At 40.3% G+C, this 27091-nt stretch overlaps 1 protein-coding gene across 1 annotated transcript; it reads right to left on the reverse strand.

Moving 5' to 3' along the window:
• Nucleotides 1-136: 136 nt before the first annotated feature.
• Nucleotides 137-26707, reverse strand: LOC139471894 (uncharacterized). Its single transcript, XM_071254405.1, has 17 exons — nt 26435-26707; nt 25331-25536; nt 24313-24528; nt 23408-23641; nt 22708-22842; nt 21961-22043; nt 20989-21109; nt 20456-20528; nt 18696-19283; nt 8195-8521; nt 6245-6666; nt 5641-5874; nt 4900-5034; nt 3907-3989; nt 3107-3227; nt 1041-1113; nt 137-388 (listed from the first exon to the last, which is right to left on the reverse strand). The coding sequence occupies exons 1-17, from the start codon at nt 26705-26707 to the stop codon at nt 137-139; spliced, it is 3576 nt and encodes a 1191-aa protein (XP_071110506.1).
• Nucleotides 26708-27091: the final 384 nt, after the last annotated feature.

The raw sequence follows: 27091 nt of genomic DNA on the forward strand, positions 1-27091 counted from the left end.
ACCTTTTCTTCTTATGAATTTCTTACTTTGTATACTTCAGTTTATATCTTTGTCTATCAGTTCAGGTTTAGCTATACCAGACCCATGGCAACCATAAATATCTTCTGATGTCACAGCCGTGAAACAATCTACTTTATCAGTTCTTCACAATTTGTTCGTCAACTTCATCTTTTCTGTTGTTAAATGAGCCTGAGCTGCTTGACACGAGAGGCGTCCCCTGGTCGCCTGATGTGTGTACACATCCCTTTCGAGCAGATGTGGAAGTGGAGATCATCGTGTCTTCCAATGCTTTCCCCCTGGTCTCTTCGAGTCCAATGGTAGCAAGCACAGTGAGAACCGCCAGAATTCCCAGAGCAACGAATGGCACCATGAGGTCCTTAGTTCCACCCTGAAACGTTTATTATTATTTAAACAAATGTGGATTTCACTGAATCATAAAACACAATACAAGTCATAATTTTTCGGCGAAGATTTCGAAGAGCACCACGCGAACGTTGCTCAAACGTTGTTTGATCAGGGTTACAATATTCAGGGCCTCAGCCAAGCCTCCGAGGTGTTTTGTGATAGACACGTGGAGGACAGTTCCAAATCCGACGCATCAGTGACAAAAATCATTATTTTAGATCATAATTCGGCCAGAAAACAATCAGTATATTTTGTTCATTATTAACCCTAAAACAAATATTGCTTGACATTTTAATAAAGTGATTTGATATGAAATTGAAAAATATGCACTTGCAACCTTTTAAGAAAATGCTCATCAGGGGACCCCATTGAGTGAAAGCAAATCATCTCACAGACTCCCTAATTATAATTAATAGAGCTGTGATGGAAATTTGAGTGAGTGAATGAGGATCGAACCAAGTTCTTCGGCATGACGCGCGAACGCGCTTAACCACTAGGCCACACCACCACATGAGAAGGGAGACAGCGAGAAAGAGAGACAGATTGAATACTGCAGACTGCGCTGCCTCAAGCAACAATTACACACACGCACACACAAACACTTTACTTTTAATGATTTGTTACCAGACACTGACCAGAGACAGAACTTGACCTGCGAATATACCACCGATTCTTGCAGCGGCACTCTGAGCAGCAGACGACAAGTTTCTGGAAGAACAAATGTATTACTTTATCACAAGTTGATACATCAATGTCAACTTACATAACTTTTCGGAAACTAATAATAATAATGTCCTTTTTGACACTAATGTGATTGACAAGATTCGGGAAAAACGTCTCAAATATGCGGACCAGTGGATGCCCAGCTTAGGCACAGACACAGTATCGTAAGCGACATGATGGCGTGGCTCCATTATTGTGTTACCGTCTTCGCCATGCTTGTGGTTTTGACACAGAGGTCCATCCATGGTACGACCAAGAATATGTAGAGGGCGTCATGGAAAATGATAAATAGAAAATTCTTTGGAATAGGCCCTCAGACCTCAGACCTAACCGGGCCAACAAACCTGATAGTGACCTTTTTGATGAATACAATGAAATCATTTATATCGTTGAATTTTCTGTCCCCTTTGACACTATATTATTGATAATATACAGGAAAAACATGGCAAATATCCGAACCTCGCTTTCGAAATATCACGTTTGAATACCAAGTACCAAGTTGTCCGAGTCCCCATTGTTCTCGGTGCCTGAGGTTTGGTACCTCCCAATCTGTTGACTGACATTGGGAGAGTACTCGGATTTTCTACAGCCCTTCTGACAATCTGGGTAATGCAGAAGGCTGCAGTGTTGGTCAGTCTTCACATTCTCCGAAAAAGTTCTGGGTGGGTTTGACTAGGCAGCGCTTCCTGGGAGAAGTCCCATTCGCTGTCTGGGCTGTGTGTAGAAGGGGCAAGGGCCCTGAGTTGATGCTGACCCTAACCAGCCTGACTGTGCCAGGATCATCCAAACCCTCTTTGCTGCATTTTATCATTTTAATCTGTACATAATACTACTACTACTACTAATAATAATGATAATATTTTTTCCTAGGCGCGGCTTTACATCCACTGTGGAATTCCTAATGACTGTTTTAAACAAGTGTGTTTTTAACCCGGTCATGAAACTGTTCAGTGTTGTGGAGCATTTCATTTCATCTGGTAGAGTGTTCCATTTCACGACAGCAGAATGTTTTGAAAGATCAGTATCCAAACGTCTTGAGGGCGTGTACACATTTAGCAGAGTAAGTGAATGAGCTTGGCTTAACGCGGCTTTGAACATTATTCCAGTTATATCGCGGCGTGTCAGCTTGATGTTGGAGGAAAGCCCGAAGTGATGCAGGTCTCAGACGTTTACCACTTCGGTGAAACCCATGAGCACGGGTATGGTGCTGACAAACCTAGAAACATAATCGGGGCGAACCGGGATTCGAATCCACAATCATAGGTTTCTGGCGTACCCAAGGGATGCAACTCTGCACAGCACATTGCGGCGCCTCAGACAACTAAGCCACCCGTGCGATCACAGGGGCCAAGAGATCGCCAGGGGCCGTTCTTTTATGCACTGAGTTGTCAAAGAGAAAACTCAACCCGAGCTTGTACTGGGAGCCAACGAAGAGACTCAGTATTGGTGTGATGTGAGTTCATGTCAAAATCGCCTTTTGTGCCACTTGTTTTTGAGCAAAACCTGTTCCACCATGGCCCCGCATATTAACCTTTTGAATTGTTAAGTAAACACCACTTTGCAATAACGAAACTGCTTTTAACCCTTTCACTGCCTTGAGGACAGAACAATATCACGAAAAACGTCGAACCCGCGAAGACCGCACTGTAGGGAGACGGATGTAGTCTCTTGCAGCGGCGACATGGAAGACATTTTATGAAACTGACAATTGAATATTCACTTACGCCGAGTTTATAGTTTATCCTTTTTGAACGGTGAAATATGTTTTATGCAGAACGTTGTATTATAGTCTATGCATTATATGTACGTGTGATTCGATAGGTTTTCGTTCACAGAAACAAACAGATTGAAAAGAAATTACTCTTGTATTGATCAGGGCTATGTTTAAGCATGAGTGACCCATCAACATATGCAAGTAATAGTTAGGTGATAAATATGCTCGAAAGGCGGTCTGTATATTACAGGAAATACTGTTTACCTGATAACTGTAGGGAACTGTTCTGCGCACAAAGTCAAACAAACTAGCCACCCTGTGGAGATTGTAAATTTGGCTGCTATTGCACATGCGTTGATGTAATTTCCTCTTTCATCAGCAGGTGCTAAACATACAGAAATGTATGGTAAATAAACGCATGGTGCACACAACAACTGAGTTGCTTGCCTCTTACATTTTTATAAAGAGTAAACGACTGAACATAACAGGCTAAAACCATACTTGCTGACATCGACCTGCTACACTGAATTCTGCTTCAATTTTTACTATATTATCTACCCGTGCGTATCCAGTTAGAATTGGTCTTCAGAAACCCATGCTTATCGTAAGAGGCGACTAACGGTACTGGGTGATCAGGCTCGCTAACTAGGTTGATGCATGTAGTCGTATCCCAATTGCGTGGATCGATGCTCACTGAATTGTCTGGTCCATTGAGTGAGTGGGGATTGACCGCCGTCATATACCTTGAATTTTGCGGCGTAAAACAACAAAGAAACATGATTAATAACGGTTTTTTTCCATTATTATTATTTAGTTCGAAATGAAACAAACATTTTAAGATTTTTTTGGTTATGAGCAGATAAACAAACCGACGTCAGTTTTGTTGGTTGACAGCTGCATAATACCTGCAACCTGTTAGCTCTTGTATCCAAAATTTTATGTTTTGAAAAGATTGTAATTATTTGCAGACTGCCTTAACTCAGCTGGAATACTGCTGGGTGCGGCTTTAAACAATAAGCAAACAAACAATTTTATCTAATAAATGCAACACAAGCTGACTGTACCTAACCGTGTTGATATTGCCAGTCCAAAGCACAATGCAGCCGTCAAGAAGAATGATAACGCAGCCCCAACTCGCCGTCCGAAACTGTGAACAGGATGAGCATGCACACATTTAGTGAGTGAGTGAGTGAGTGAGTTGGGTTTAACGCCGCTTTGAACAATATGCCAACCCTATAATGTTGGAGTGAGTGAGTGAGTGAGTTGGGTTTAACGCCGCTTTGAACAATATGCCAACCTTATAATGTTGGAGTGAGTGAGTGAGTGAATTGGGTTTAACGCCGCTTGGAACAATATGCCAACCTTATAATGTTGGAAGAGCCTTAAATGATGCAGGTCTCAGACGTTTACCACTTTGGTGATACCCACGAACATGGGAATGGTACTGATAAACCTAGAAACATAATGAGCGACGTTAAACTCAATTTCACCTCACCTCAAAACATGTAATTTCTGAGAAAAACGCACTAAGTTTAAGGGCACGAATAATTATTAGAATGCGATCAAGAACAATGAAAAATGTAAAGATAGCAAAAAATGGTAAAAGTGTGCAATCAAACTTCGTTATAATAATCTTTTACAATAAAGGAAGATCTGTACTATGTTAACCCGTTTTACATTAAGTGTTAACAGGTAAATTCTTACAAGAAAAGTACTATTTACATTTAAGGTTGTAACACTATTTGTATTCTAATACAATTAATGGCATAACGGATGCACAACTACACAATTAAAATCGAGTTTATCAGACATATGATATCGATAGATGAACCATTTGCGTATTAGTTATCGTTGTCATCTGAATATATACTATACTTATTGAAGATTTAGACATTGATGTGGCAACTTGTTAACAGATGAATTCGATCAGTAAGTTTTAGAATCCTTCAAGAATATTAATTTTAAAGCTGCGTTGATTATGGATTACTTATTGTTTTGTGTATTGCATTATCGCCCCATGTAAAGCAGTTGTCCAAACTTCCATCTTGAAAACTCACAAAGAGGTGATGAGGATGATGCAAGGAGTTATAGGCAGCTCTGTGAGAGCCATTAATGTCAGGTTCATGTAGAAGTCACCGGACAGATTCTTCAGGCCGAAGGCTATACCATAGTATACTACAGCGCATCCAAACCTAGTGGGAAAAACACAAACCAATTACATCCACATGCTGTAACGTTGAATGCACTCACAGAAGTCAAAGAAGTTACTGAGAGTTCTGAAATTGCATTCTGTAACATCACTGAAAGACTTCTTCGCTAAAATGGAAGAAGCTACTTAAAGTGATACCTATGACCTTTTAGACTAGAAATAATACAAGCAAACACTGAAATACATGCAGCTGAACCATTTCATATTTTTTTCTGTACAAATCAAGAACAATCTACGTCTGTGCCCCCACATTAAATGAACGACTTCATTTCAGAAAAAAATAATTCTGATATACCCTCTTTACTATTACTTTAAATTGGACTTGACTAGCACAATTATATCATCAAGGTCTACGAGTGATTATGGTAGGCAACTTTCAGACCAGGTGAACGTTCACACATGATCTGTGGCATCGTAGTGAAGGCAATATGCTTTAATTGAAATCAAAAGGTAAATATGAATATAGAACCAGTCAGAAAACACTGAATTATTTGCATGCAATCCCATTTACTTCAACGGCATTGCAAACCTCTCTGTCTCTCTGACAAGTCTTTCTGCATAAAAAGGAGGATGTTCAGGCCAGGCTTACCAGATAAAACATGAATAAAATGTTTTCTTGAAGAGCTTCTTTGTCCTCAGTAGATCCAGATAAGAGTAGTTCCTGGTTTGTTTCCCCTCCGCCTTCTCCTCCTCAGCTATCAGCTCCAAGATGGACGTGTCCGGAACTGGCTTCTTGTTATAGGCCGCCATCTTGTTGATGACACTCTTCGCCTCCTCCAGACGTCCTTTCACAGTAAGCCAACGAAGCGATTCTGGTACAAAGCTACAAGATCACTTAAGAACTTAAATACTTTGTTTCACAGTGGTTTTGGCTTGGTAATATGATCTCCGTTAAATGTCATCAAGATGAGCCATCCCCAGCCCTCTCTGCATAAGGACCAGCACTGAGTCTGTTAATGGAATATCAATTTGTAACTTGAAACTACACAGTCTCAGCTCAGATCCGAACACATTCTGACCACTGGAGGATATAGTATAAAGGCACGTTTCCACTTGTAACATTTTTTAATTAACAACATTAGAAAGATTATGTCCAATAAATGAATGACAAAACTTCGTCATTAGATATGATTATCATCATGATTGTGAACTTCAGAAAGACCACGTTTTTGTTCTTTAAATCAAATACTTACAACCATGTACAGAGGTATGGGAATGTCAAAGCTGCCATTGCGAGATGGATCCATTTCCAGTTGTGGAGCCATTTAGCTAAGAGACTCAATACCAACATCCCTAGAGGCCAGTCAGGAAGTGATGCAACAAAGGCCCGCCATTTCGTTCCAACAAATTCTATCTGGTACAGGTATGCAGTTGCCAAGTGAAGACCACATCCAACGCCAAGAAATGCTCTCACAATTGTAAACATGATCCAGGAAACGGAAAAGGCTGATACGATATTTCCAAGGCAGGTCACAAATAATCCACCATAGAAGACCTTCTTTCGTCCGTATTTGTCTGCACAGTAGCCAGCGATTATTGCACCCACAAGCAAACCGGCCATTTGAACAGATATCATAGCATTGCTGACCCAACTCATTTCACAGACCAAATTCCACTGAAATGAAGCAAACCGAAACGTCGTTTAGTGAAGTATATAAGACAGCTTCACGATAAATCTCAACGAAGAATGAAGAACGAAGAGTTGTTTATTTCACGATAAAACATTGTTCTATCATGACGTCATTTCTGGATATTCGAACATGCGCTCACTTCTTGATGACATCTTAAATTGGACGACGTTATTTTTGAGGGGGAAGTGTCTCGTGAGTTGTTCCCCATAGATGTAACTGGGCAGAGCAGATGAAAGTGGGAGAGATATGACAATCGGTATTGGGAGAAAAGGTGCGGATAATTGTCATAAACATTGTGAGAATGCCAGACTTAACCTTGAAAAGGCTGTACAACATGTTGATATCTCATATAAAAAATATTCGACTCGTTGTCGTTGTCTATCGTACAATAAAACACTGCAGGGAGATTAAACCATGAGGGGCGCCACTCGTCGTTTATTTCTTAAATAGAACGGTGTTTTAACATTAGGTGGGACTGATGACGTTTTGCTTCCACATTGATCGTGATTTGCATCCTATAAGTGTTGTAAAGTCCGAAACGATGCACTGTAAACAATGTTTGTGTTGTCATAATGAGGGAAAAAACAAAGATAAGTTGGCTTGCCGTTTTACTCCTCTGTAAGTCACAAATATGAACAACAAAATAGATTGCGTTTTCACATATTTAAGTGTAAGTGCAATAAACTGGGACTGTAACTATAACAACAAAATAATCCCCGATCGATAGAGGAATGATTTTTTTCCTTAAGTTTGTAATATGAGATACAAGATCGAAAATCAAATGTTCCTTGAGAATTGAGTATTCACATGGTAATAATTCCACTTGCCTCAAAGTATTTTCTGTGAATATATAGAAAATCCTTCCTTGATTGGATTGAGGATTATGGTTAATGAAATAGAGACTTCATGATGTAGAATCCAGCCAAAGGCTGACAGTACTGAGGCGTGGTTTTGGCAGAGTTGTGACATTATTGGATATGTCAGTTATACCAAGTTCTTTGACCAGAAAATTAATATAGTGATGGTCAGTGGAAACAACTACAAACAGACTTTGGATGAGAGCTGGCTGGGACATCGTGGATGTATTCGAATTCTGTCGCACTGACTAAATCCACTCTGACGTACATTCAACTCTTTTTTACTGAGCCATATTGGCATATGCTTCTGCCGCATCCCTAAAGATTGTACAGTTGTGGTCTCAGTTGGTCATGGGCTGTTCATTTTGAGTCAAATGTGAATAATATGGCATTGTCAGTAATAGCGTCTCCTGTGATTAAATCATCTACACGGAGGAGCCACAAGTTACATCATGAGCTGCCAAATCCACCTTCTGCAACACGTCCCTACAATTGAACGTCTTTGAAGAAAAGGTGGGAAAATTAAACTGTTGGTAGTTCCTAGAATGTTTTTGGACATTTAGGGAATATAACTTTTTTCTGAGAAGGTTACTTGTGTTTAAAGCATCACTCTTCTTGGCTGCAAATTTCAAAATCTGAATTATATTGAGCATACCTCTGTGACAGCCGTCTCCATGACATCACTGAACTTCCGCTCACATGTTCCGTTCCAAACGCAATTTTGAAAGCTTCCGTTCAGTTGACTCGTATTCAACTGGCTGAGTTCATTGTCACCAGATGTACACCACCATGCAGGCTCCACACCAGCAAATGCCATCATCAACATCGTTTGAACAATTATTATCTTTGAACAGGCCAATGTCGGAATTAAGATTTTTTGGTAAAGACCAAATCCTCCGATATCTTCAATGAGACCTTCCAAATGCATGATGATCTCTAGTGCTATCTGTGATGGTCGCTGTATTGACTGAGTCTGATGTATCTGACATAGAAAAAACAAATACATCTAGCAACAGAATTTGAATTCATGGCAAGACAATGTCAGTCCAGTTGTCATTCACCAAATAATATTGTCTACTTCATATAAACCAATAACCTTTATCCTGACACTTAATGATTCAGTTTGGATCTATCAAAACGCCAGGCAACAAACTGATTGTAAACGGCCCATTATTATTATTAATGGTAGTAGTAGTATTATAAGAAGCAGTAGTAGTAGAATTATAAGTTGTAGTAGTAGTAGTAGTAGTAGTAGTAGTAGTATAAGTAATAGTAGTAGAATAAGTAGTAGTGGTAGTGGTGATAGTAGTAGTAGTAGTAGTAGAAGTAGTAGTGGTAGTACTAGTAGTTGTAGCAGTAGTAGTAGTAGTGGTAGTAGTAGTAGTGGTAGTAGTAGCAGTAGTAGTAGTAGTGGTTGTAGTAGTAGTGGTAGTAGTAGTGGTAGTAGTAGTAGTGGTTGTAGTAGTAGTGGTAGTAGTAGCAGTAGTAGTAGTAGTGGTTGTAGTAGTAGTGGTAGTAGTAGTGGTTGTAGTAGTAGTGGTAGTAGTAGTAGTAGTAGTAGTAGTAGTAGTAGTAGTGGTAGTAGTAGTAGTAGTGGTAGTAGTAGCAATAGTAGTAGTAGTGGTTGTAGTAGTAGTAGTAGTAGTGGTAGTAGTAGTAGTGGTAGAAGTAGCAGTAGTAGTAGTAGTGGTTGTAGTAGTAGTGGTAGTAGCAGCAGTAGTAGAAATAGTGGTTGTCGTAGTAGTAGTAGTAGTAGTAATAGTGGTGGTAGTAGTAGCAGTAGTAGTAGTCGTGGTTGTAGTAGTAGTGGTAGTAGTAGTAGTAGTAGTAGTAGTAGTAGTATAAGTATAAGTAGTAGTAGTAATAGGGGTAGCAGTAGTAGTAGTAGTGGTAGTAGTAGTAGTAGTAGTAGTAATAGGGGTAGCAGTAGTAGTAGTGGTAGTAGTAGCAGTAGCAGTAATAGTGGTAGTAGTAGTAGTAATAGTGGTGGTAGTAGAAGTAGTAGTGGTAGTAGTAGTAGTAGTAGTAGTAGTAGTGGTAGTAGTGGTAGTAGTAGTAGTAGTAGTAGTAGCGGTAGTAGTGGTAGTAGTAGTAGAAGTAGTAGTAGTAATAGTGGTGGTAGTAGTAGTAGTAGTGGTTGTAGTAGTAGTGGTAGTAGTAGTAGTAGTGGTAGTAGTAGTAGTGGTAGTAGTGGTAGTAGTAGCAGTAGTAGTAGTAGTGGTTGTAGTAGTAGTAGTGGTAGTAGTAGTAGTAGTAGTAGTAGCGGTAGTAGTGGTAGTAGTAGTAGAAGTAGTAGTAGTAATAGTGGTGGTAGTAGTAGTAGTAGTGGTTGTAGTAGTAGTGGTAGTAGTAGTAGTAGTGGTAGTAGTAGTAGTGGTAGTAGTAGCAGTAGTAGTAGTAGTGGTTGTAGTAGTAGTAGTGGTAGTAGTAGTAGTAGTATAAGTATAAGTAGTAGTAGTAATAGGGGTAGCAGTAGTAGTAGTAGTGGTAGTAGTAGTAGTAGTAGTAGTAGTAGTAGTAGGGGTAGCAGTAGTAGAAGTAGTAGTGGTAGTAGTAGCAGTAGCAGTAGTAGTAGTAGTAGTAGTAGTAGTAGTAGTGGTAGTAGTAGGGGTAGCAGTAGTAGTAGTAGTAGTAGTGGTAGTAGTAGTAGTAGTGGTAGTAGTAGTAGTAGTAGTAGCGGTAGTAGTGGTAGTAGTAATAGAAGTAGTAGTTGTAGTAGTAGTAGTAGTAGTAGTAGTAGTAGTAGTTGTAGCAGTAGTAGTAGTAGTGGTAGTAGTAGTAGTGGTAGTAGTAGCAGTAGTAGTAGTAGTGGTTGTAGTAGTAGTGGTAGTAGTAGTGGTTGTAGTAGTAGTGGTAGTAGTAGTAGTAGTAGTAGAAGTAGTAGTAGTAGTGGTAGTAGTAGTAGTAGTGGTAGTAGTAGCAATAGTAGTAGTAGTGGTTGTAGTAGTAGTAGTAGTAGTGGTAGTAGTAGTAGTGGTAGAAGTAGCAGTAGTAGTAGTAGTGGTTGTAGTAGTAGTAGTAGTAGCAGCAGTAGTAGAAATAGTGGTTGTCGTAGTAGTAGTAGTAGTAGTAATAGTGGTGGTAGTAGTAGCAGTAGTAGTAGTCGTGGTTGTAGTAGTAGTGGTAGTAGTAGTAGTAGTAGTAGTATAAGTATAAGTAGTAGTAGTAATAGGGGTAGCAGTAGTAGTAGTAGTGGTAGTAGTAGTAGTAGTAGTAGTGGTAGTAGTAGCAGTAGTAGTAGTAGTGGTTGTAGTAGTAGTGGTAGTAGTAGTAGTGGTAGTAGTAGTAGTGGTAGTAGTAGCAGTAGTAGTAGTAGTGGTTGTAGTAGTAGTGGTAGTAGTAGTAGTAGTAGTAGTATAAGTAGAAGTAGTAGTAGTAATAGGGGTAGCAGTAGTAGTAGTAGTGGTAGTAGTGGTAGTAGTAGTAGTAGTAGTAGTAGTAGTGGTAGCAGTAGTAGTAGTAGTAGTGGTAGTAGTAGCAGTAGCAGTAGTAGTGGTAGTAGTAGTAGTAATAGTGGTGGTAGTAGAAGTAGTAGTGGTAGTAGTAGTAGTGGTAGTAGTAGTAGTGGTAGTAGTAGCAGTAGTAGTAGTAGTGGTTGTAGTAGTAGTGGTAGTAGTAGTAGTGGTAGTAGTAGTAGTGGTAGTAGTAGCAGTAGTAGTAGTAGTGGTTGTAGTAGTAGTGGTAGTAGTAGTAGTAGTAGTATAAGTAGAAGTAGTAGTAGTAATAGGGGTAGCAGTAGTAGTAGTAGTGGTAGTAGTGGTAGTAGTAGTAGTAGTAGTAGTAGTAGTGGTAGCAGTAGTAGTAGTAGTAGTAGTGGTAGTAGTAGCAGTAGCAGTAGTAGTGGTAGTAGTAGTAGTAATAGTGGTGGTAGTAGAAGTAGTAGTGGTAGTAGTAGTAGTAGTAGCGGTAGTAGTGGTAGTAGTAGTAGAAGTAGTAGAAGGTGGTGGCTGCACATTTGAATGCAGGCAATTCTTGGCCCAAGATATCATAAAGAAACGTATAGAAAAATAATTATACTCAACAACAAAAGTTCCTGTGACTCCAATATTTTAGTGTATTTTTCAAACAAGTAAAGTTTGGTTTTCAATATTGTAGTACATGTATGGAATCAAGTCACAAAAACGCAACTGCTACAGTAAAGCACGCATTCCATGCAATCCCCATGCATTTCACTACCCAAGAATGGGTATAAAAACATGTGCGTTAACGGCATTCCATATGCATTGTTAAGCATCTTGCTGAAAAAAAACCTCAGAAAAACAACAAAATTACGCAATTATTCAACAGTACGAAATGCCACGCCTGTCCGAAAATGGGCGTCTGCGAGCCATTGGTATGCTTGAAGAAGGATCGAGTCAACGTGATATTGCAAGACAATTTAACGTCCACAGAAACACCATTTGATGTTGATGGCAACGTTGGCAACAGACGAATGCAGTCAGAGACCATCCTCGGAGTGGCAGGCCACGCGTAACCAATAATCGACATGACAACTGGATTCGACCAACACACCTACGAAATCGCTTCCAGTCAGCAACAGTGACTGCAAGAAGCATCCCTTGCCTTCGACGAATATCTTCACAAACCGTACGTCGTCGCCCTTTATGTGCAGGGATTGTCGCCAGAAGACCCGCCAGACGTCCCATTTTGACAGAAAACCACCGCCAAGCACGTCTACAGTGGTGCAGACAGCGTCTACGCTGGACGGCCATCCCGTGGGGACAAGTTCTATTCACTGACGAGTCTCGTTTTCACCTCAGCCACAGCGATGGATGGATTCGAGTGTACCGACGTCGAGGTGAACGTTACGTCAATCATTGTGTCATGGAAGAAGATTGGTTCGGGGGCGGCAGCGTTATGGTATGGGGTGGGATTACAGAGGACCCGGTTGATAGTGGTAGAGGGGAATCTCAATTAACAGCGCTACCGCGGCGAGATCATCGGCCCTGTTGTTCTATCATTTTTGCGTCGTCATGGCCCAGGCATTACCTTTCAACATGACAACGCCCGGTCTCACATTGCTCGACTTGTTCAGGATTCTCTTCAACAAAACAACGTGAATGTCATCCCCTGGCCGGTTCGCTCCCCTGATCTCTCACCAATCGAGCACATGTGGGATGAGATGGATCGGCACCTTCGACGTCAACCACGTGTTCCACAGACACTCCAGGAACGTTGAAACATGCTCCAGCAGATATGGACAGATATCCCCCAGGACTTTGTGCGGCGCCTGGTACATTCCATGAGACGAAGGTGTGTTGCTTGCATCGCAACCAGAGGTGGACACACACGCTATTGATTTGTAAATTGACATTTTGAAGTCAGTATGGCAAGTATGGCAAATGAAACGATTTGAACATTTACAGGAGTCTTTTATCTGTTGCAAACCGAAATTGTTTCAAATTTGGTAAAAAAAACATAACTTTACATTAAATCTTATTCAATGTCACAGGAACTTTTGTTGTTCAGTATATTATTTATTAAGTCATTTAAAAGTCTCTGCTAATAATGAGATTTGGTGAATGCTTTGACTTAATCGACACAAACTGTTTATTTTTGTGTGAAATTATTTGTTTTAAATACAGGAAGGCGCTGAGTTTAATATATTTAAAAACTATCTGGATGAACAGACGTTTGAATCACCTTCTTGAGCAAAAGATTTGTAACTGTGAAAATGACAAGAAAATGATAGGAAGCATGTTGTTAATTGACACTCGAATCCCCATAGTCATACAGAGATAAACCATAGTCATACAGAGATAAACCTTAGACATACAGAGATAATCCAGAGTCATACAGAGATAAACAATGGTCATACAGAGATAACCCATAGTCATACAGAGATAACCCATTTTCATACAGAGATAACCCTGAGTCGTACAGAGATAATCCATAGTCATACAGAGATAACCCATAGTCATACAGAGATAACCCAGAGTCATACAGAGATAACCCTGCGTCATACAGAGATAACCCTGAGTCATACAGAGATAACCCATAGTAATACAGAGATAACCCAGAGTCATACAGAGATAATCCATAGTCATACAGAGATAACCCATAGTCATACAGAGCTAACCCAGAGTCATACAGAGATAACCCAGAGTCATACAATAAACATCATGTAATCTGACACCGTCCAATCACAGTGTTGTATCTGCAAATGACTGGTAAATACTCACCTCTTTTTAAAAGATATTTCCTTATAACTATGAAAAAAAGAAGGTCAATTTTATCACAGAGAGTCCTGCTCTCTTCAGTATACGCTATAGATGTAGCACAGATGAGTTGGTAGCACGGAAGAGCTGTGTCACAGGATATGCCACATCACGGTGGGTCGTGTTTGTGATCAGATTAAATAATCTGAAAATGTCAAGTGTATCGTTACACAACAAAACGGCACTCTTTTTGTGAAAGTATGTGCAACTGGTACTTTCTTACCTCTTTGGACTACATATCTTTCAGTTATTCAATTATGATTCCATTATGATCAAAGTAGATCGATGTAACGCTGAAGGCTTCCCCCTGTTTAGGTAATTGAAACTACGTCAGATATAGCACAGCTTAGTCAGATGTGCGAGGGACGTGTGTCACAGATCGATATAAGGAATAATGTCAGATCGATATAAGGAATAATGTCCACAAAAACACCCAGCTTCCCGATTCAAGGTATGGTTTTGTGAGATGTGTGGACAAAATGTGGCTACAGCCATAATGACACAACTGTAGTGCAGTAATGTCAGCCATGATGACACAACTTTGGCGCAATAATGTCAGCCATAATGACACAACTGTAGCGCAATAATGTCAGCCATAATGACACAACTGTAGCGCATAATGTCAGCCATAATGACACAACTGTAGCGCAATAATGTCAGCCATAATGACACAACTGTAGTGAATAATGTCAGCCATAATGACACAACTGTAGCGCAATAATGTCAGTCATAATGACACAACCGTAGCGCAATCATGTCAGTCATAATGACACAACTGTAGCGCAATAATGTCAGTCATAATGTCACAACTGTAGCGCAATAGTGTCAGCCATAATGACACAACTGTAGTGAATAATGTCAGCAATAATGACACAACTGTAGCGCAATAATGTCAGTCATAATGACACAACTGTAGCGCAATAATGTTAGCCATAATGACACAACTGTAGCGCAATAATGTCAGCCATAATGACACAACTGTAGCGCAATAATGTCAGTCATGATGACACAACTGTAGCGCAATAATGTCAGCCATGATGACACAACTGTAGCGCAATAATGTCAGCCATAATGACACAACTGTAGCGCAATGTCAGCCATAATGATACAAATGTAGCGCAATCATGTCAGTCATAATGACACAACTGTAGCGCAATAATGTCAGCCATAATGACACAACTGTAGTGAATAATGTCAGCCATAATGACACAACTGTAGCGCAATAAAAATTGCAAAGATAAAGCTCAAAGGAACCTTAATAGTAATTCTTCTCAAATAAACAGCCAGGGGTGAAATATTTGAATTGGGAAAGTCCCTTTAAGCGACCAAAGTGGTTTAGTCTTTTAGTAGCACTTTGAACCCAAAGCTAGTGTAGTTTCGAATTGGCTGTAATGGGTTCTTTTTGTGTAGTGTTTATCGAGGACATTCGCAACTTTTTTTCTGAAAATGTGTTCGGCTGTTGATACATGACGGCCACAGTTAATCCACATCCAGAACTTGAATATTCTCTGTCGTGTGGCAGGAGTACTGCTGAACGGAATAGGGCAATACATACCTTACATGCCAATTGTGGGAGTGGCGGGTGCCACCTGTGGGGCAAGACATGCTTACCTTTTTCGCGAGCACCTGGTGTCATCATTGACTTTCAGTGATCCATTCATTTTCATCGCTATTTGCCTTTTACGCCCAATGTAATCGGTTTCGTCAGATAATACTCTGGCGTCAAGGGAAACCAAACTACGTTGTTGGTTGGTATCTGTAAATAACCGAGTCTGAACCAGACAATCCAGTAATTAATATCATGAGCATAGATCCACACAATTGGGATCGATGACATGCTTCAGCTTGATCACCCGATCCCGTTATTCGCCTCTTACGACAAGCATAGTCGCCTTTTACGGCAAGCGTGGGTTGCTGAAAACCTGTTCAATCCCGGATTTTCACGGGTCGAAACAACAGGGAATTCTATCACCCTAGATGGCGTCAATGGAGCAAAGATGATTTCTGAAACTTTAATGACATAAAATGTGACATATGGCTTTTTGCACTGAATTGGTTTAAAATAATTATTTTTTGTATCATCAAACATTCGTACATAGATGATACGGCAGTCTGAATGTGTATTATACATGTGTCGGAATAGAAACATAAATCAGCTGCGTACTGCCAACAAAAAATAATGTAGCTGTCGTTGAGCTAGGCACACGCCTTAAAATGCCTCCGAGAGGGTATCTCAATGGACAGACAAAATTGTCAATTGTGGGTACGACAGAGGGAGCCTATCCGTGTCCCTAATTGTCCCAATGTTTGGCAAATCAGAACGTGTCATTTCTCTACTGTGGGACAAGTACCGTCAAACTGGTGGGGTTGCACTGAGACCTGGGTGTGCGGACCTAAACAATGACACCCAGACAATATCGTCTTATGACATTAAGTGCACTGTGCAGCAGATTCAAATCTGCACCTGTAATCAATAGAGAATGTCATACAATAACAGGTAGGCGAATTTCAACATCTTCCGTTAAAGGCGTCATGTGAAGGGTGTGACCCTAACAGCTTACGATAGGCGGCAAAGATTACGTTGGGATGGGCTTTGCGATAATGGCGTTACACCATGTTTACAGACGAATCAAGGTTTTCCCTCCAATTCACAGATGGAAGAAAAGGTTGTTGGCGACGTAGCGGCGAGCGGTATGCCAGGGCAACAATTCTTGACCATGATCGGAATGGAGGATGTAGTGTCATGGTAAAGGACGGTAGTGTCACACTTGACAGGCGAACTGATTTGGTTATTGCGAATGGACATTTGACTGGCCAGCGATATGGTGACGCCGTTTTCGCTAGAATTATCGTTGGAAATATTGAACTGCAAGATGCCAATGTCAGACCACATCATGCCGAATATCCTTGCCGAGACGGCATACGAACATTGGACCAACTGTAGGATATTCTCGGGCGGATAGTGTATGCCAGCGACCCAGCAACCGCCGACGTGACCCAGCTTGGGGTAATAGCAATCAAGGCAACCAAAGACAAGTTAATCAACAGTATGCTATTAAGGTGTCATGCATGTATCGCCCACATGGTGGACACACCAGATGTCGATCTACACGCCCGAAAACATTTTTCCTCATTACATTTTCACTTTCATCTCATCAGTTATCTTTTTTTATGTCGGTAGTATATACATCGGCAGAACTAGTCCAACTATTGCATGTTTGGTACAGATGATGCGTTGATTTGATGCTTGAAATATATTATATATTATAATATATGAAATTAAATGAAAGTATGGTGAACAGGAATAATTCGCAGTGTCATTACTAGTAGTAGAATGGACAGTCGGTAATTGCGTTACACCACTGTCGCATCACGACTTCGCTCAAACATGCATATATGTATGTACACGAAGGCACGTCGACGCGCATATGTACGATTACATATAAGGTGTTTGAAGAAAAGGTGTTCACTAGCGCCCTGCATTTCGCAACCATCGATATTACATTTTTCGGCCCCATCCATGAACAAAAGAAAACAAATAGTTAAGATGTCTCTTAAGCATATACGTTATACCAGCGTAAATGAACAACGAGTTGTCTCCATGATCCTTTACGATAACAAGCTAAAATTGAACAAATAAAGATAACATCATGTGAATGAACTGGTTTATTAAACAAGGTGATTAAAGAAGATTTGAAAATACCTACTGTTCATCAGCATTGATATACAAACAAATCTATGTTACGCAAACCGTTGAGAGAGATACGCGACCTTACTGTAGTATCATGATACTGCAGCTGAGATCGCCTGATGAGCTGAATGCAGAGTATCGGGAGGACTCCAGGTTTCGAGTGTCAATTAACAGATTGCAGCACAACCAGAATTACAGTATTGGAGATTTCCTCCGTCGTGACATTTCCGTAAATCTGCTTTTTTTAGGGAAATTCTTGTCATTTTCACAGTTACAAATCTTTTGATCATGAAGGTGATCAAAACGTCTGTTCGTCCAAATATATTAAAATCAGCACCTTCCTGTTTTTAAAACAATATATTTCACACCAAAGCATTCACCAAATCTCATTATGAGCAGAGACTTTTAAATGACTTGTGATAATATGTTGGCTTTGTGTTGTTTAACAACACACTCCATATGACGTCAGCCCGTAGAAAATCGCGTCTGGACATGCTACCTATCCTATAAACATGGTCATCACTTTTTCTTGTATCACATGCTTTGAATTCAAACCAAGCTAAACATTATTAGCCAGGTTGTTCTTAGAACGAGAAGCAATATTTTCTCTGTACAAGTCCTTTTATTTAAGAATTGACTTAGAGATATAAACGGAAAAAGTTGTGCATATTGTGAAATCCGTATAACCCCATAACATCAAAAACATATTGAAGTCTATTAATATATAACGTCAACAATAATAACTTCAGACTGCTTATTTAAACATTAACACACACAAACATGTAGACAACAATACGAAATCAGTGACATCTGTCAGCGCTATATACAACATAAGCCCCTCCCATTCTATTATCAACCAATCAAGGAAGAGTAGTCCGATAGTAGGCGTGTCCTAAAATGTTTCGGAAGAAAAGGTTGTTTGTTTAGCCAATCAAATGCCTCGGATAGTCTATTGGTCTCTTTAATTATGCTTGTTTATGTGCTATTTCGTCGGGGGCACGGTGTCCATGTCGTCTAAGCATCACATCGCTGTACGTCCCTTGGGCACACCAGAAACTTATGGTTATGGGTTCGAATCCTGGTTCGCCCCGATTTTGTTTCTAGGTCTGGCTGCACCATACCCGTGCTCATGGGTTTCACCGAAGTGGTAAACGTCTGAGACCTGCATCACTTCGGGTTTTCTTCCAACATTAAGCTGCCACGCCTCTTTGTTTCATTCACTCACTCTTTATTTCATTTCCACATACAGCATCCCTAACATCAATAATCCTCGTCCCAATATCACTGACGTCCTGGTCATCTAGCGTGACATATCCATCTTTATCACCCTTGTCAAATTCGTGTCCATTGCTGTCAACATCGTTTGGTCCATTCTCTTGAATGATTACAGCTTCAGGGTTTAGTTTCATAAAACCATTCCTCGTGCGACCACAATCAGGGACGCCTGTATCAGCATCAGCTTTGTCACAGGCATAATCGGTTTCGGATGACATGTTTACTTCTCGTTCATCGGATTCAGATAACATGACATATTTCTGGTTCTTGGAAAATTCACTACAACCGTTTTCTACAACACCATTGCCACCATCGCCAAGCATATGTGTATCGTTCCCCTCAGTAAATGTCGCATCTTTGTCCTGGACTATACCATCCATGTCCTTTCTAAGGGGGATCATCTCCTCTGGTTTGTCTTTGGGTTTGTTCGTTATCTTGACCTCAATTGTGTCCTCCAGTGCACGACCGCTGGTTTCTTTCAGTAACAACGTCACAACACCATTCATGAAGATCAAAACGCCCATGGCTGCAAACGGTGACATGAGGTCATCCTTGCCTCCCTGCATAAAGAAATATATATATGAATCCAGAGACTTTTTTAACATGCATAATGTATATTTGGGCGACCTATGAGTTATGAGACTTAACACACACCACGATTGCATGAATTAGGGACTCTCATTTGATATTCTGGGGCTTGGATTTTCTCACCCAAAAACATTGTTCCAGATATTATTAAAAAAAATATTTATGCTTCAAACTGTTGAAAGAAAAATTCCCTGCGACAAAAATGACATTGTTGCAAGGTGTTTTTCTTTTTTTTCAAATTCTGGCTCATTGTCTTAAATAAAAATATATCTGGTTTTGTGGCAGTAGCTGAACAAATATATCTCGATACAAAATACCATTTTAGAAATTACAAAAGTGCAGTCTTATGACACTTATCTCTTTGGTGAAAAGCTTAACCAAGGATCATAATCAGGGTGAAACCCACAATCAGAGGATCCTGTTACGGAAATGTGTATGACTAAGAGTGGGTCATACTTACTTAAAGTTTTTATCTTTATTTACAATGCTCTTATCCTAAGGGGACTTTGTGAAAGGTGTAATGGTCAAAATGTTTATTTCCATTTTCTATCAATTATGACAGCTCAATTGGTTAAGGAGGTATAAAATCTGTTTTTTACAATTTCCACAAATTATGTATTGCATACAACAACAGTATTATACAATATGAAATAATTGTAATGGTTAGGATGTTTATTTTTATTTTAATTTCCTGGTTTTGAATGTTATGTTTCATTTTTGCCAATTTTATGTCAACCTTAATAAGAAGTGAGATAATCACAGATTGGTGTGGTCAAATCGCCATTTGGTTTGAGCAACATGCATGGAGAAGTCATGCAAGGCATGTTTGTGAGGTCTAAAGTAATTGTGAGGCACTTTTATTCACTCATTTGAAATTTCATAAATAGGAATTTGTTTGTAAATGCATCTTCGTAATTTCTACCATGCATAGTAACTTCATTCTTCATAATTTAGGTTTTGTGGCTGATTTAGACTTGGCTTATGGAAATATGGCCTAGACTCAACTTTTGTTCATAACTAATGTTGTGAACTGTACTGTTTTGACAGACGCATGGATCAACGTACGTGAAACAGATTCACTACATAAAGCATAAAGATAAAGACTCTGTATTATAACAATTGAAGGGCCCATGAACTTCCATACCAGCGACAAAACTTGTGCTGCCAGTATCCCTCCAATTCTGGCTACTGTGTTCTGCGACGCATAGGCAAGGTTCCTGAAAACAAGGAGAACATAGGTACAAATGTCCATTCGGATCACACAAAAACAAATCAGTTCCTGGAAATATGCAATCAGTGGAATTGAGTTAGTGTTCATTCCCAACATTAACCATTACACAATCTTATTTTAATTCCACTATAACTTCACCATTCACAATATTGCCCATGTTATATACAGAAATATCATATTTAAGGATACCCGCACTGGTCCAAATTACATTACACATGATATACAGCTTCACTATTCCATTCAATCTCACTTCTCCTAAAAGTACCGAGTCTGTCAGGTTCAACTGCAAACCAAATTTGGTACAAACATCACGTCGAAAGTGCACATTTTCTGTTGAAGAGGATTTTTTTTCTGTCACAGTTTCCAGGCATTCATTTCATGATAAGTGGAATGCTGTAACTGATCAATTTTGCGATTTGGTGTTGGGATTGGAGGTGTATTTCTACCTGATGACTGTTGGGTATTGCTCACTCGACAGTGCTTGCGAGAGGGACCATGCTGATATAGTTAGAAACTTAGCCATTTGTGCAAACGCGTTCTCCAGGGTGCCTTTCATGTGAGGAGGGGCTAGATCCAACAGAAAGTCATCTTTATAAACCTACAATCTCTTCTAAAAACACAAAACATTAAAGTGTTTATAATGAATAACCGGTTTCATAAATAATAATCTCATCAAAATCGGATCTTTTACTCCGATGTGATACCTCTAAAATGAAGATTTGAGGACACCTCCACGGGAGGACGCGTAAGGTAAGCCCTGAGCAAACGCTGACCACAACATCTAAATGAAAGATGCGTGGCTTCTTTGGGCCACCTTATGTCAGCTTTCTAAAACACCTAGCTCATTTGTTTACCACATCGATTAGGAATTTCTATTTGTACAAATAAAAAACACAAAGATGCTCCCGGGTGCTTTGGGTGTGGATGCCATGGTGCTAAGAAACGACCGGGTGTTTTTAATATCCACACAATATAATGACACGGTCTTTTATCTACATTCGAAAGTTCGCTGGCGAGATACAGAAACAAGACGTAGGTCTGAATGTTTCGCTCGCTCGTACTGGGCATCTGGAAGACTCAACGTTACTCTGATTATAGGAAAGTCGTCATTGGATCAAAGTGAAATATCTCATTTTAATGAGAGTGAGTAAATTACCGAATCTATCCATGCCTGCATTTGTTAATATTTCATTAGGACATCAATGCACAATTGAGCTGCATAATATCATCTCGTGATGAAATTATACATTTTATCTCACATTTCACAGTCGCCGCGTATTAATACAACAGAATACCAGTTTTTCCTGTGACCAGTTGTCAGTACATTGTGATTGTGACAACGTGTTGACGGCAGAGCACAACATTTATGGCATTTCATCCTTCATTTCCAATCAATCTTGTGACCGTGTAGAACTTACCAAGACGGTTAGCCATTGCAACTCCACAACACGAGAAAGAAGATAGAAAGAACAAAATTGTACAGGACCATCTACGTCCAAATCTGAAATATTCATCATCAGTGTTATTTCAAAATCTGAAACACAAATTTTGACTAAAGAAATGTGTTAACCCTTCCACAGACATATATGTACATGTGCGTGAATGAGGGGTAAACAATCTTGTGTGACATTCTTATTTCATTCTGTCAAGTATCACTCTTTTCATTTACATTAGGGGCGGTCGGGAAGCCTTGTGGTTAAAGCGTTCGCTCGTCACGCCGAAGACCCGGTTCGATTCCCAACATGGGTACAATGTGTGAATTTCAAATTTTACAGTTAGCTTCGTCGTGTCAGTAAGTGATCATGTAAATGAATAATAGACAACGCATTGTGGTGCAACATAACCTTTAAAATGATGGAACATGTACCTTGTGGTTATCGTTTAAACAGGAAGTTTTCTCCATAGTTTGTATGTTTCTTGTTTAACGCCGAACGTAGCAATATTCCAGCTATATGACGTCGATTTGAAAACAATCGAGTTTGGATCAGACAATCCAGTGATTGATATCATGAGCATCGATCCAAGCAATTGGGATCGATGACATGCATCAACCAAGTCAGCGAGTCTGACCACCTGCATATTCGCCTCTTTACAACAAGCATGGGTTGCTGAAGGCCTCTTCTACCCCGGATCTTCACGGGTCTTCCCCAAACGGAAACACCTACAATAGCGACACAAGGAGAACTGCAGGCATGACGGGAAGTTCCAGAACCGCAGTCGTCATCAAGTTCATATAGAAGTCTCCAGAAAGTTTCTTCATACCAAAGGAGATGGCGTAGTACACAACAGACAAAGTAAACCTTGAATGAAGAAATAAATGACCCATTTAATAAAGTGCATTCTATTATGAACAAGAAATCAACATAACGTATACACATTCGATTTGTTTTGTTTGTTTGGTTGTTGTTTGACGCCGAACTCGACAATATTCCAGGAATATAACGGCGGTCTTTAAAAAATCGAGTCTGGAACAGACAATCCTGTGATTGAAATCATGAGCATCAATCTTCGCAATTGGTATACGGTAACATGCATCAGCCGAGTCAGCGAGTCTGACACCCGATCCTGTTAGTCGCCGTTTACAGCAAGCATGGGTTGCCGCATTTAGCTCCTGTAACATGACGGCCATTTTAGAAGGGTATTCTGTGTTTTAAAGATTGTTTTGGCATCCGCCTGAAGACAAAATCGAAAACATAAACAAACAGAAACAAAGCTGTATTATTATGTAAGCTTCACCGCCAGATTGTTTTGTGTCATGTGATAGACACGTGCAGATCTGGTCCAGGTCATACTGGACTTGAATGGCGCCGAGTCATCTGGATTGAGAGACGGCAGATGACTCGGAACTTTAGCCGATATACTTACCAGATATACCATGTGATGACTGTTCTCTTCGTGAGGCTTCTGGTCAGGAAAAGGTGTTTGTAAGTATATGATTTTGACTTTTCGCCCTCCGCTTTCTCCTCCTGAGCAATCAGCTCCAAGATGGACGTGTCGGGCATTGGTTTCTTGTTGTAGGTCGCCATCTTACTGAGAACACTTCTCGCTTCCTCCAGACGCCCTTTCACTGCCAGCCAGCGTAGGGACTCGGGTACAATACTGACAACGTACATGTGAATACATGAGGCCATGTAGACGTACATACATGGTGGATATGTGGAATCTGCCTGAAGTTTACAATGGAGAGCCTATTCATGCAACAGGGCCCAAAGATCGATTTTTGATAAACATTAATTCATAATTCTATATAAAGTCACATCTCCGTCAACAAGTTCCTATTTCTGACTGTCTGGGCGACGGTCTTTCTTTCTTTAAATATTATCAGCAATAACCAATGCGACGTTAAACAATAGAAATAGACCATGACACTCCAGCAGCGTGAATGTAACCATGCCAAATCTTAAATTCTATTCTCTCGACAGAGCTGATGAGGTACATTCCTCCAACCAAAACGGTGCATGTATTTTATATTTGAAGTTCCTGCAACGTTATTGTGCAATGAGGTTAATATGCCGAGGTTCCTGCAACCACGTTTTGCAAGGAGGTTATTATGCCGAAGTTCCTGCAACCACATTGTGCAAGGAGGTTATTATGCCGAAGTTCCTGCAACCACATTGTGCAAGGAGGTTATTATGCCGAAGTTCCTGCAACCATAATCTGCAAGAGGATATTATGCCGAAGTTCCTCCAACTACAACGTGCATGGGTGTTGTTATGTCGAGGTTGTGGCAAAAGAAGGGAATGGTTTGCATGGTACCTTAAAATACTTACAACCACCCCAGCAAAAACGGGCATGACAAGGCTGCCGACGCCAGATGGAGCCACTTCCAGTGTTTGATCCACCACACCATTGCTGCAAATATGACCACGCCTAATGCCCACGTAGGGAGGGATGCTAAGAGAGAACGATACCGTCTTCCCACAAACTCCATTTGGTAAGGGTAGTTTACCGTGAACAGCATCCCAAGAGCAAAACCAAGTAGCAGTCTGTAACAAAGTGGAGGTCAATATAAGTTATCAACCGATCCTTCGGGGCATATGGTGTCATATACCTTGTGTGTGAGCCTGTGTACCCCGAGCCGTCAGTCTCGCTCATACACAGGGTACATCTCACCATATGCCCCAAAGGATCAGTTGACAAATAATTTATGCCAATTTGACAGCTAGTAACGAACCAATTTACAAGGTGTGCTCCGATAGATTTCTGACCGGGTAACGGAAACTAGTATTTAGTGTAAGAAGAGATCTTATTTATTTGTACATATTGCTTACTCGGGATTAACTTCCTCCAAAATAATCACTTTCTGTGATTTCATTGGAGTATGAACCTTCAAAGAGTGAGGACCAAACTGTATGAACGTCGAAGCTTGCTCAGTGAAAGTCAGTTCATCTTATTTTTATCACAATTTTATACCTCAAAGTATGTATGCCTAGATCTGTACACAATTTTATTTTGCACATGTGAGTTCAAGTTTACGCTGACAGCCACACAACAACCAGCTGTATCGCAGAATAAAATAGTTCCTCAAAAAGAGAAGTGGTATGAGCGTATGTACAACACATGTAATCAAATAATATCACCATTAGATGAGAAAGGTCTGTTAAATTTTTATCCTGATCAGAACTGATGGCATTTACCCTTCTCCCACTTCAGGAAACTCCAAGCATCTAGTATTGGATAAAGTGTTTCTCATTATTGTTAACGCGAACATTGTGTGGATCCCGCCAGCACAAAGCAAACATACAAGTCGGAAACCTCTTCAAAGTTTCAGCGAAATGTCCAACACACCTCATTGCAGCAAACATCACCCAGGACACAGAGAAGGCAGTCACGACATTTAAGACGGTGTTCAGAAGTAAGGCCGTGTAAAGGACTTTTTTCCGCCCATATGCGTCTGAGCAGTGACCTGCAATGGCTGCTCCTACAAACACGCCCGCCATTTGGATGGAGATGATGGTGTTTCCGATCCAGCTCTTTTCGCATACCAGATCCCACTGGAATGATAGAATAGTATCACCCATTGGTTTCCCCTTGCAGCACGGATATCGGTGCCATTATTTGCTGTACATTGTACAGAGCTTTTGTTACTCAAATTGTTTTGTTAGCGAAGCCGCCAATAGCAACGCGACAACAAATGGACGTTTTGCCGAAATTAGAGATACCATTTATGCCATTTAAAAAGAATACCGAGTAATGATGAATTATGAAGCATCTGTCCCTCGTAAATACATGTTATGGAGAACCAATAAATTATTGTTTTTCGTATTTCTCTAACAATGAATAGCCCCTTGCAAAATCAGAAATATACAATTCCAGTCAGTTTTCAACAGTGCTACGATATATCGTCTACGACGATGGTAATACATGGTCCAAGACTTGATATCACCACACACGTGAGAATATTGAGAGAATGGACGACGAACTACGAGGAAGTATCCGTCCTGAGAGACTTAATCTTGTACGTTCCAGACCTTAACGAGGGACCGCTAATCGGCTAATCCGTTATTCCGTAATCCGAATTACAAGTAGGTTATTCTACTATTATCACCAATTGTCTTTTTTAATGAGAAAATGTAGGAAAATGTTGGTTCCTGATCTCATGTTGACATAATGTCAGTCATCTATTGACGTATCTCCTCCCTAAATCCAGAAGGGGAGCTGACATGAAGGAAGTATCCAAGCACCCTTACACAGGAGTTGGAGTGGACCAAAGCAGGTTCTGTTGGGGGACAGATGATCTTACTTGACGCACACCAGTCATCATGGCTGGTAGCAAGCGATGGGGTAGATGATGAGATGTTGGTAACAAAATTGTTCAGAAAAAATACATAAACAAGGCACCAGATTAATCGCCCGGTCATACTATATTATCCGCTTATTCAGCTTACACACCTCTGTAACTATCGTGTGCATTGTTTTATCAAAATGGCGGTCGCATGTCGTGTTCCAGTCGCAATTCTTGTAGCTGCCATTTTCAAAACTGACTGATGATGAGTTTGAAGACTCGTCACGTGATTCACACCACCAACCAGGATTGACTCCAGCAAACGCCATCATCATCATCGACGATGCCATCACTACTTTGGTGAATCCAATCAATGGAATGATACATAGTTGATACCTCCCAAATCCTCCCAGGTCGTCGATCAAGGATTCAAGATGCATCTTCAACTACAATTATAAAAAAAGAATGTTTGTTATCTTTGCGTTTGAGTTCTAAAGGAAATCACCAATGCTTGCAACTGACTGTGTCATCTAGGTAGGAAACAGCTGCTGGCCATGTTTCTATCAATGTGTATTAGTTGGAAGCTACACATGTATTGACTCATGGAGTATTTTCTAAATTCATAGTTCCCTACTGATCCTGGAATGAAATGGTGGACATTATTTGATATCGTCTTTGGATATTTATCACTTATTGGCGCATCTTCCCGAGGCAGGCGTCTTAACTTGTCCTTATCAAAGTCTTGTTTCCACCCTTGCCATGTCAAGCCAACTTTTCTTGGCTCATCCGTGTCGCCACCCCATGTAGAGCACGAGTTGTGTCCC

The sequence above is a fragment of the Haliotis cracherodii genome, unplaced genomic scaffold (genome assembly GCF_022045235.1).
Source record: "Haliotis cracherodii isolate W230 unplaced genomic scaffold, xgHalCrac1.p SCAF_23, whole genome shotgun sequence".
Classification (NCBI taxonomy): domain Eukaryota; kingdom Metazoa; phylum Mollusca; class Gastropoda; order Lepetellida; family Haliotidae; genus Haliotis; species Haliotis cracherodii.

What these genes read in the sequence shown, in the direction of transcription:
- LOC139471894 (XM_071254405.1), bottom strand. Translation starts at nt 26,707, where the DNA reads ATGCATCTTGAATCCTTGATCGACGACCTGGGAGGATTTGGGAGGTAT. An exon ending in TGCACACGATAGTTACAGAG is followed by an intron (nt 25,537 to 26,434) that starts GTGTGTAAGCTG and finishes CTATCATTCCAG; the next exon opens with TGGGATCTGGTATGCGAAAA. An exon ending in TGCAATGGCTAACCGTCTTG is followed by an intron (nt 21,110 to 21,960) that starts GTAAGTTCTACA and finishes TGTTGGATCTAG; the next exon opens with CCCCTCCTCACATGAAAGGC.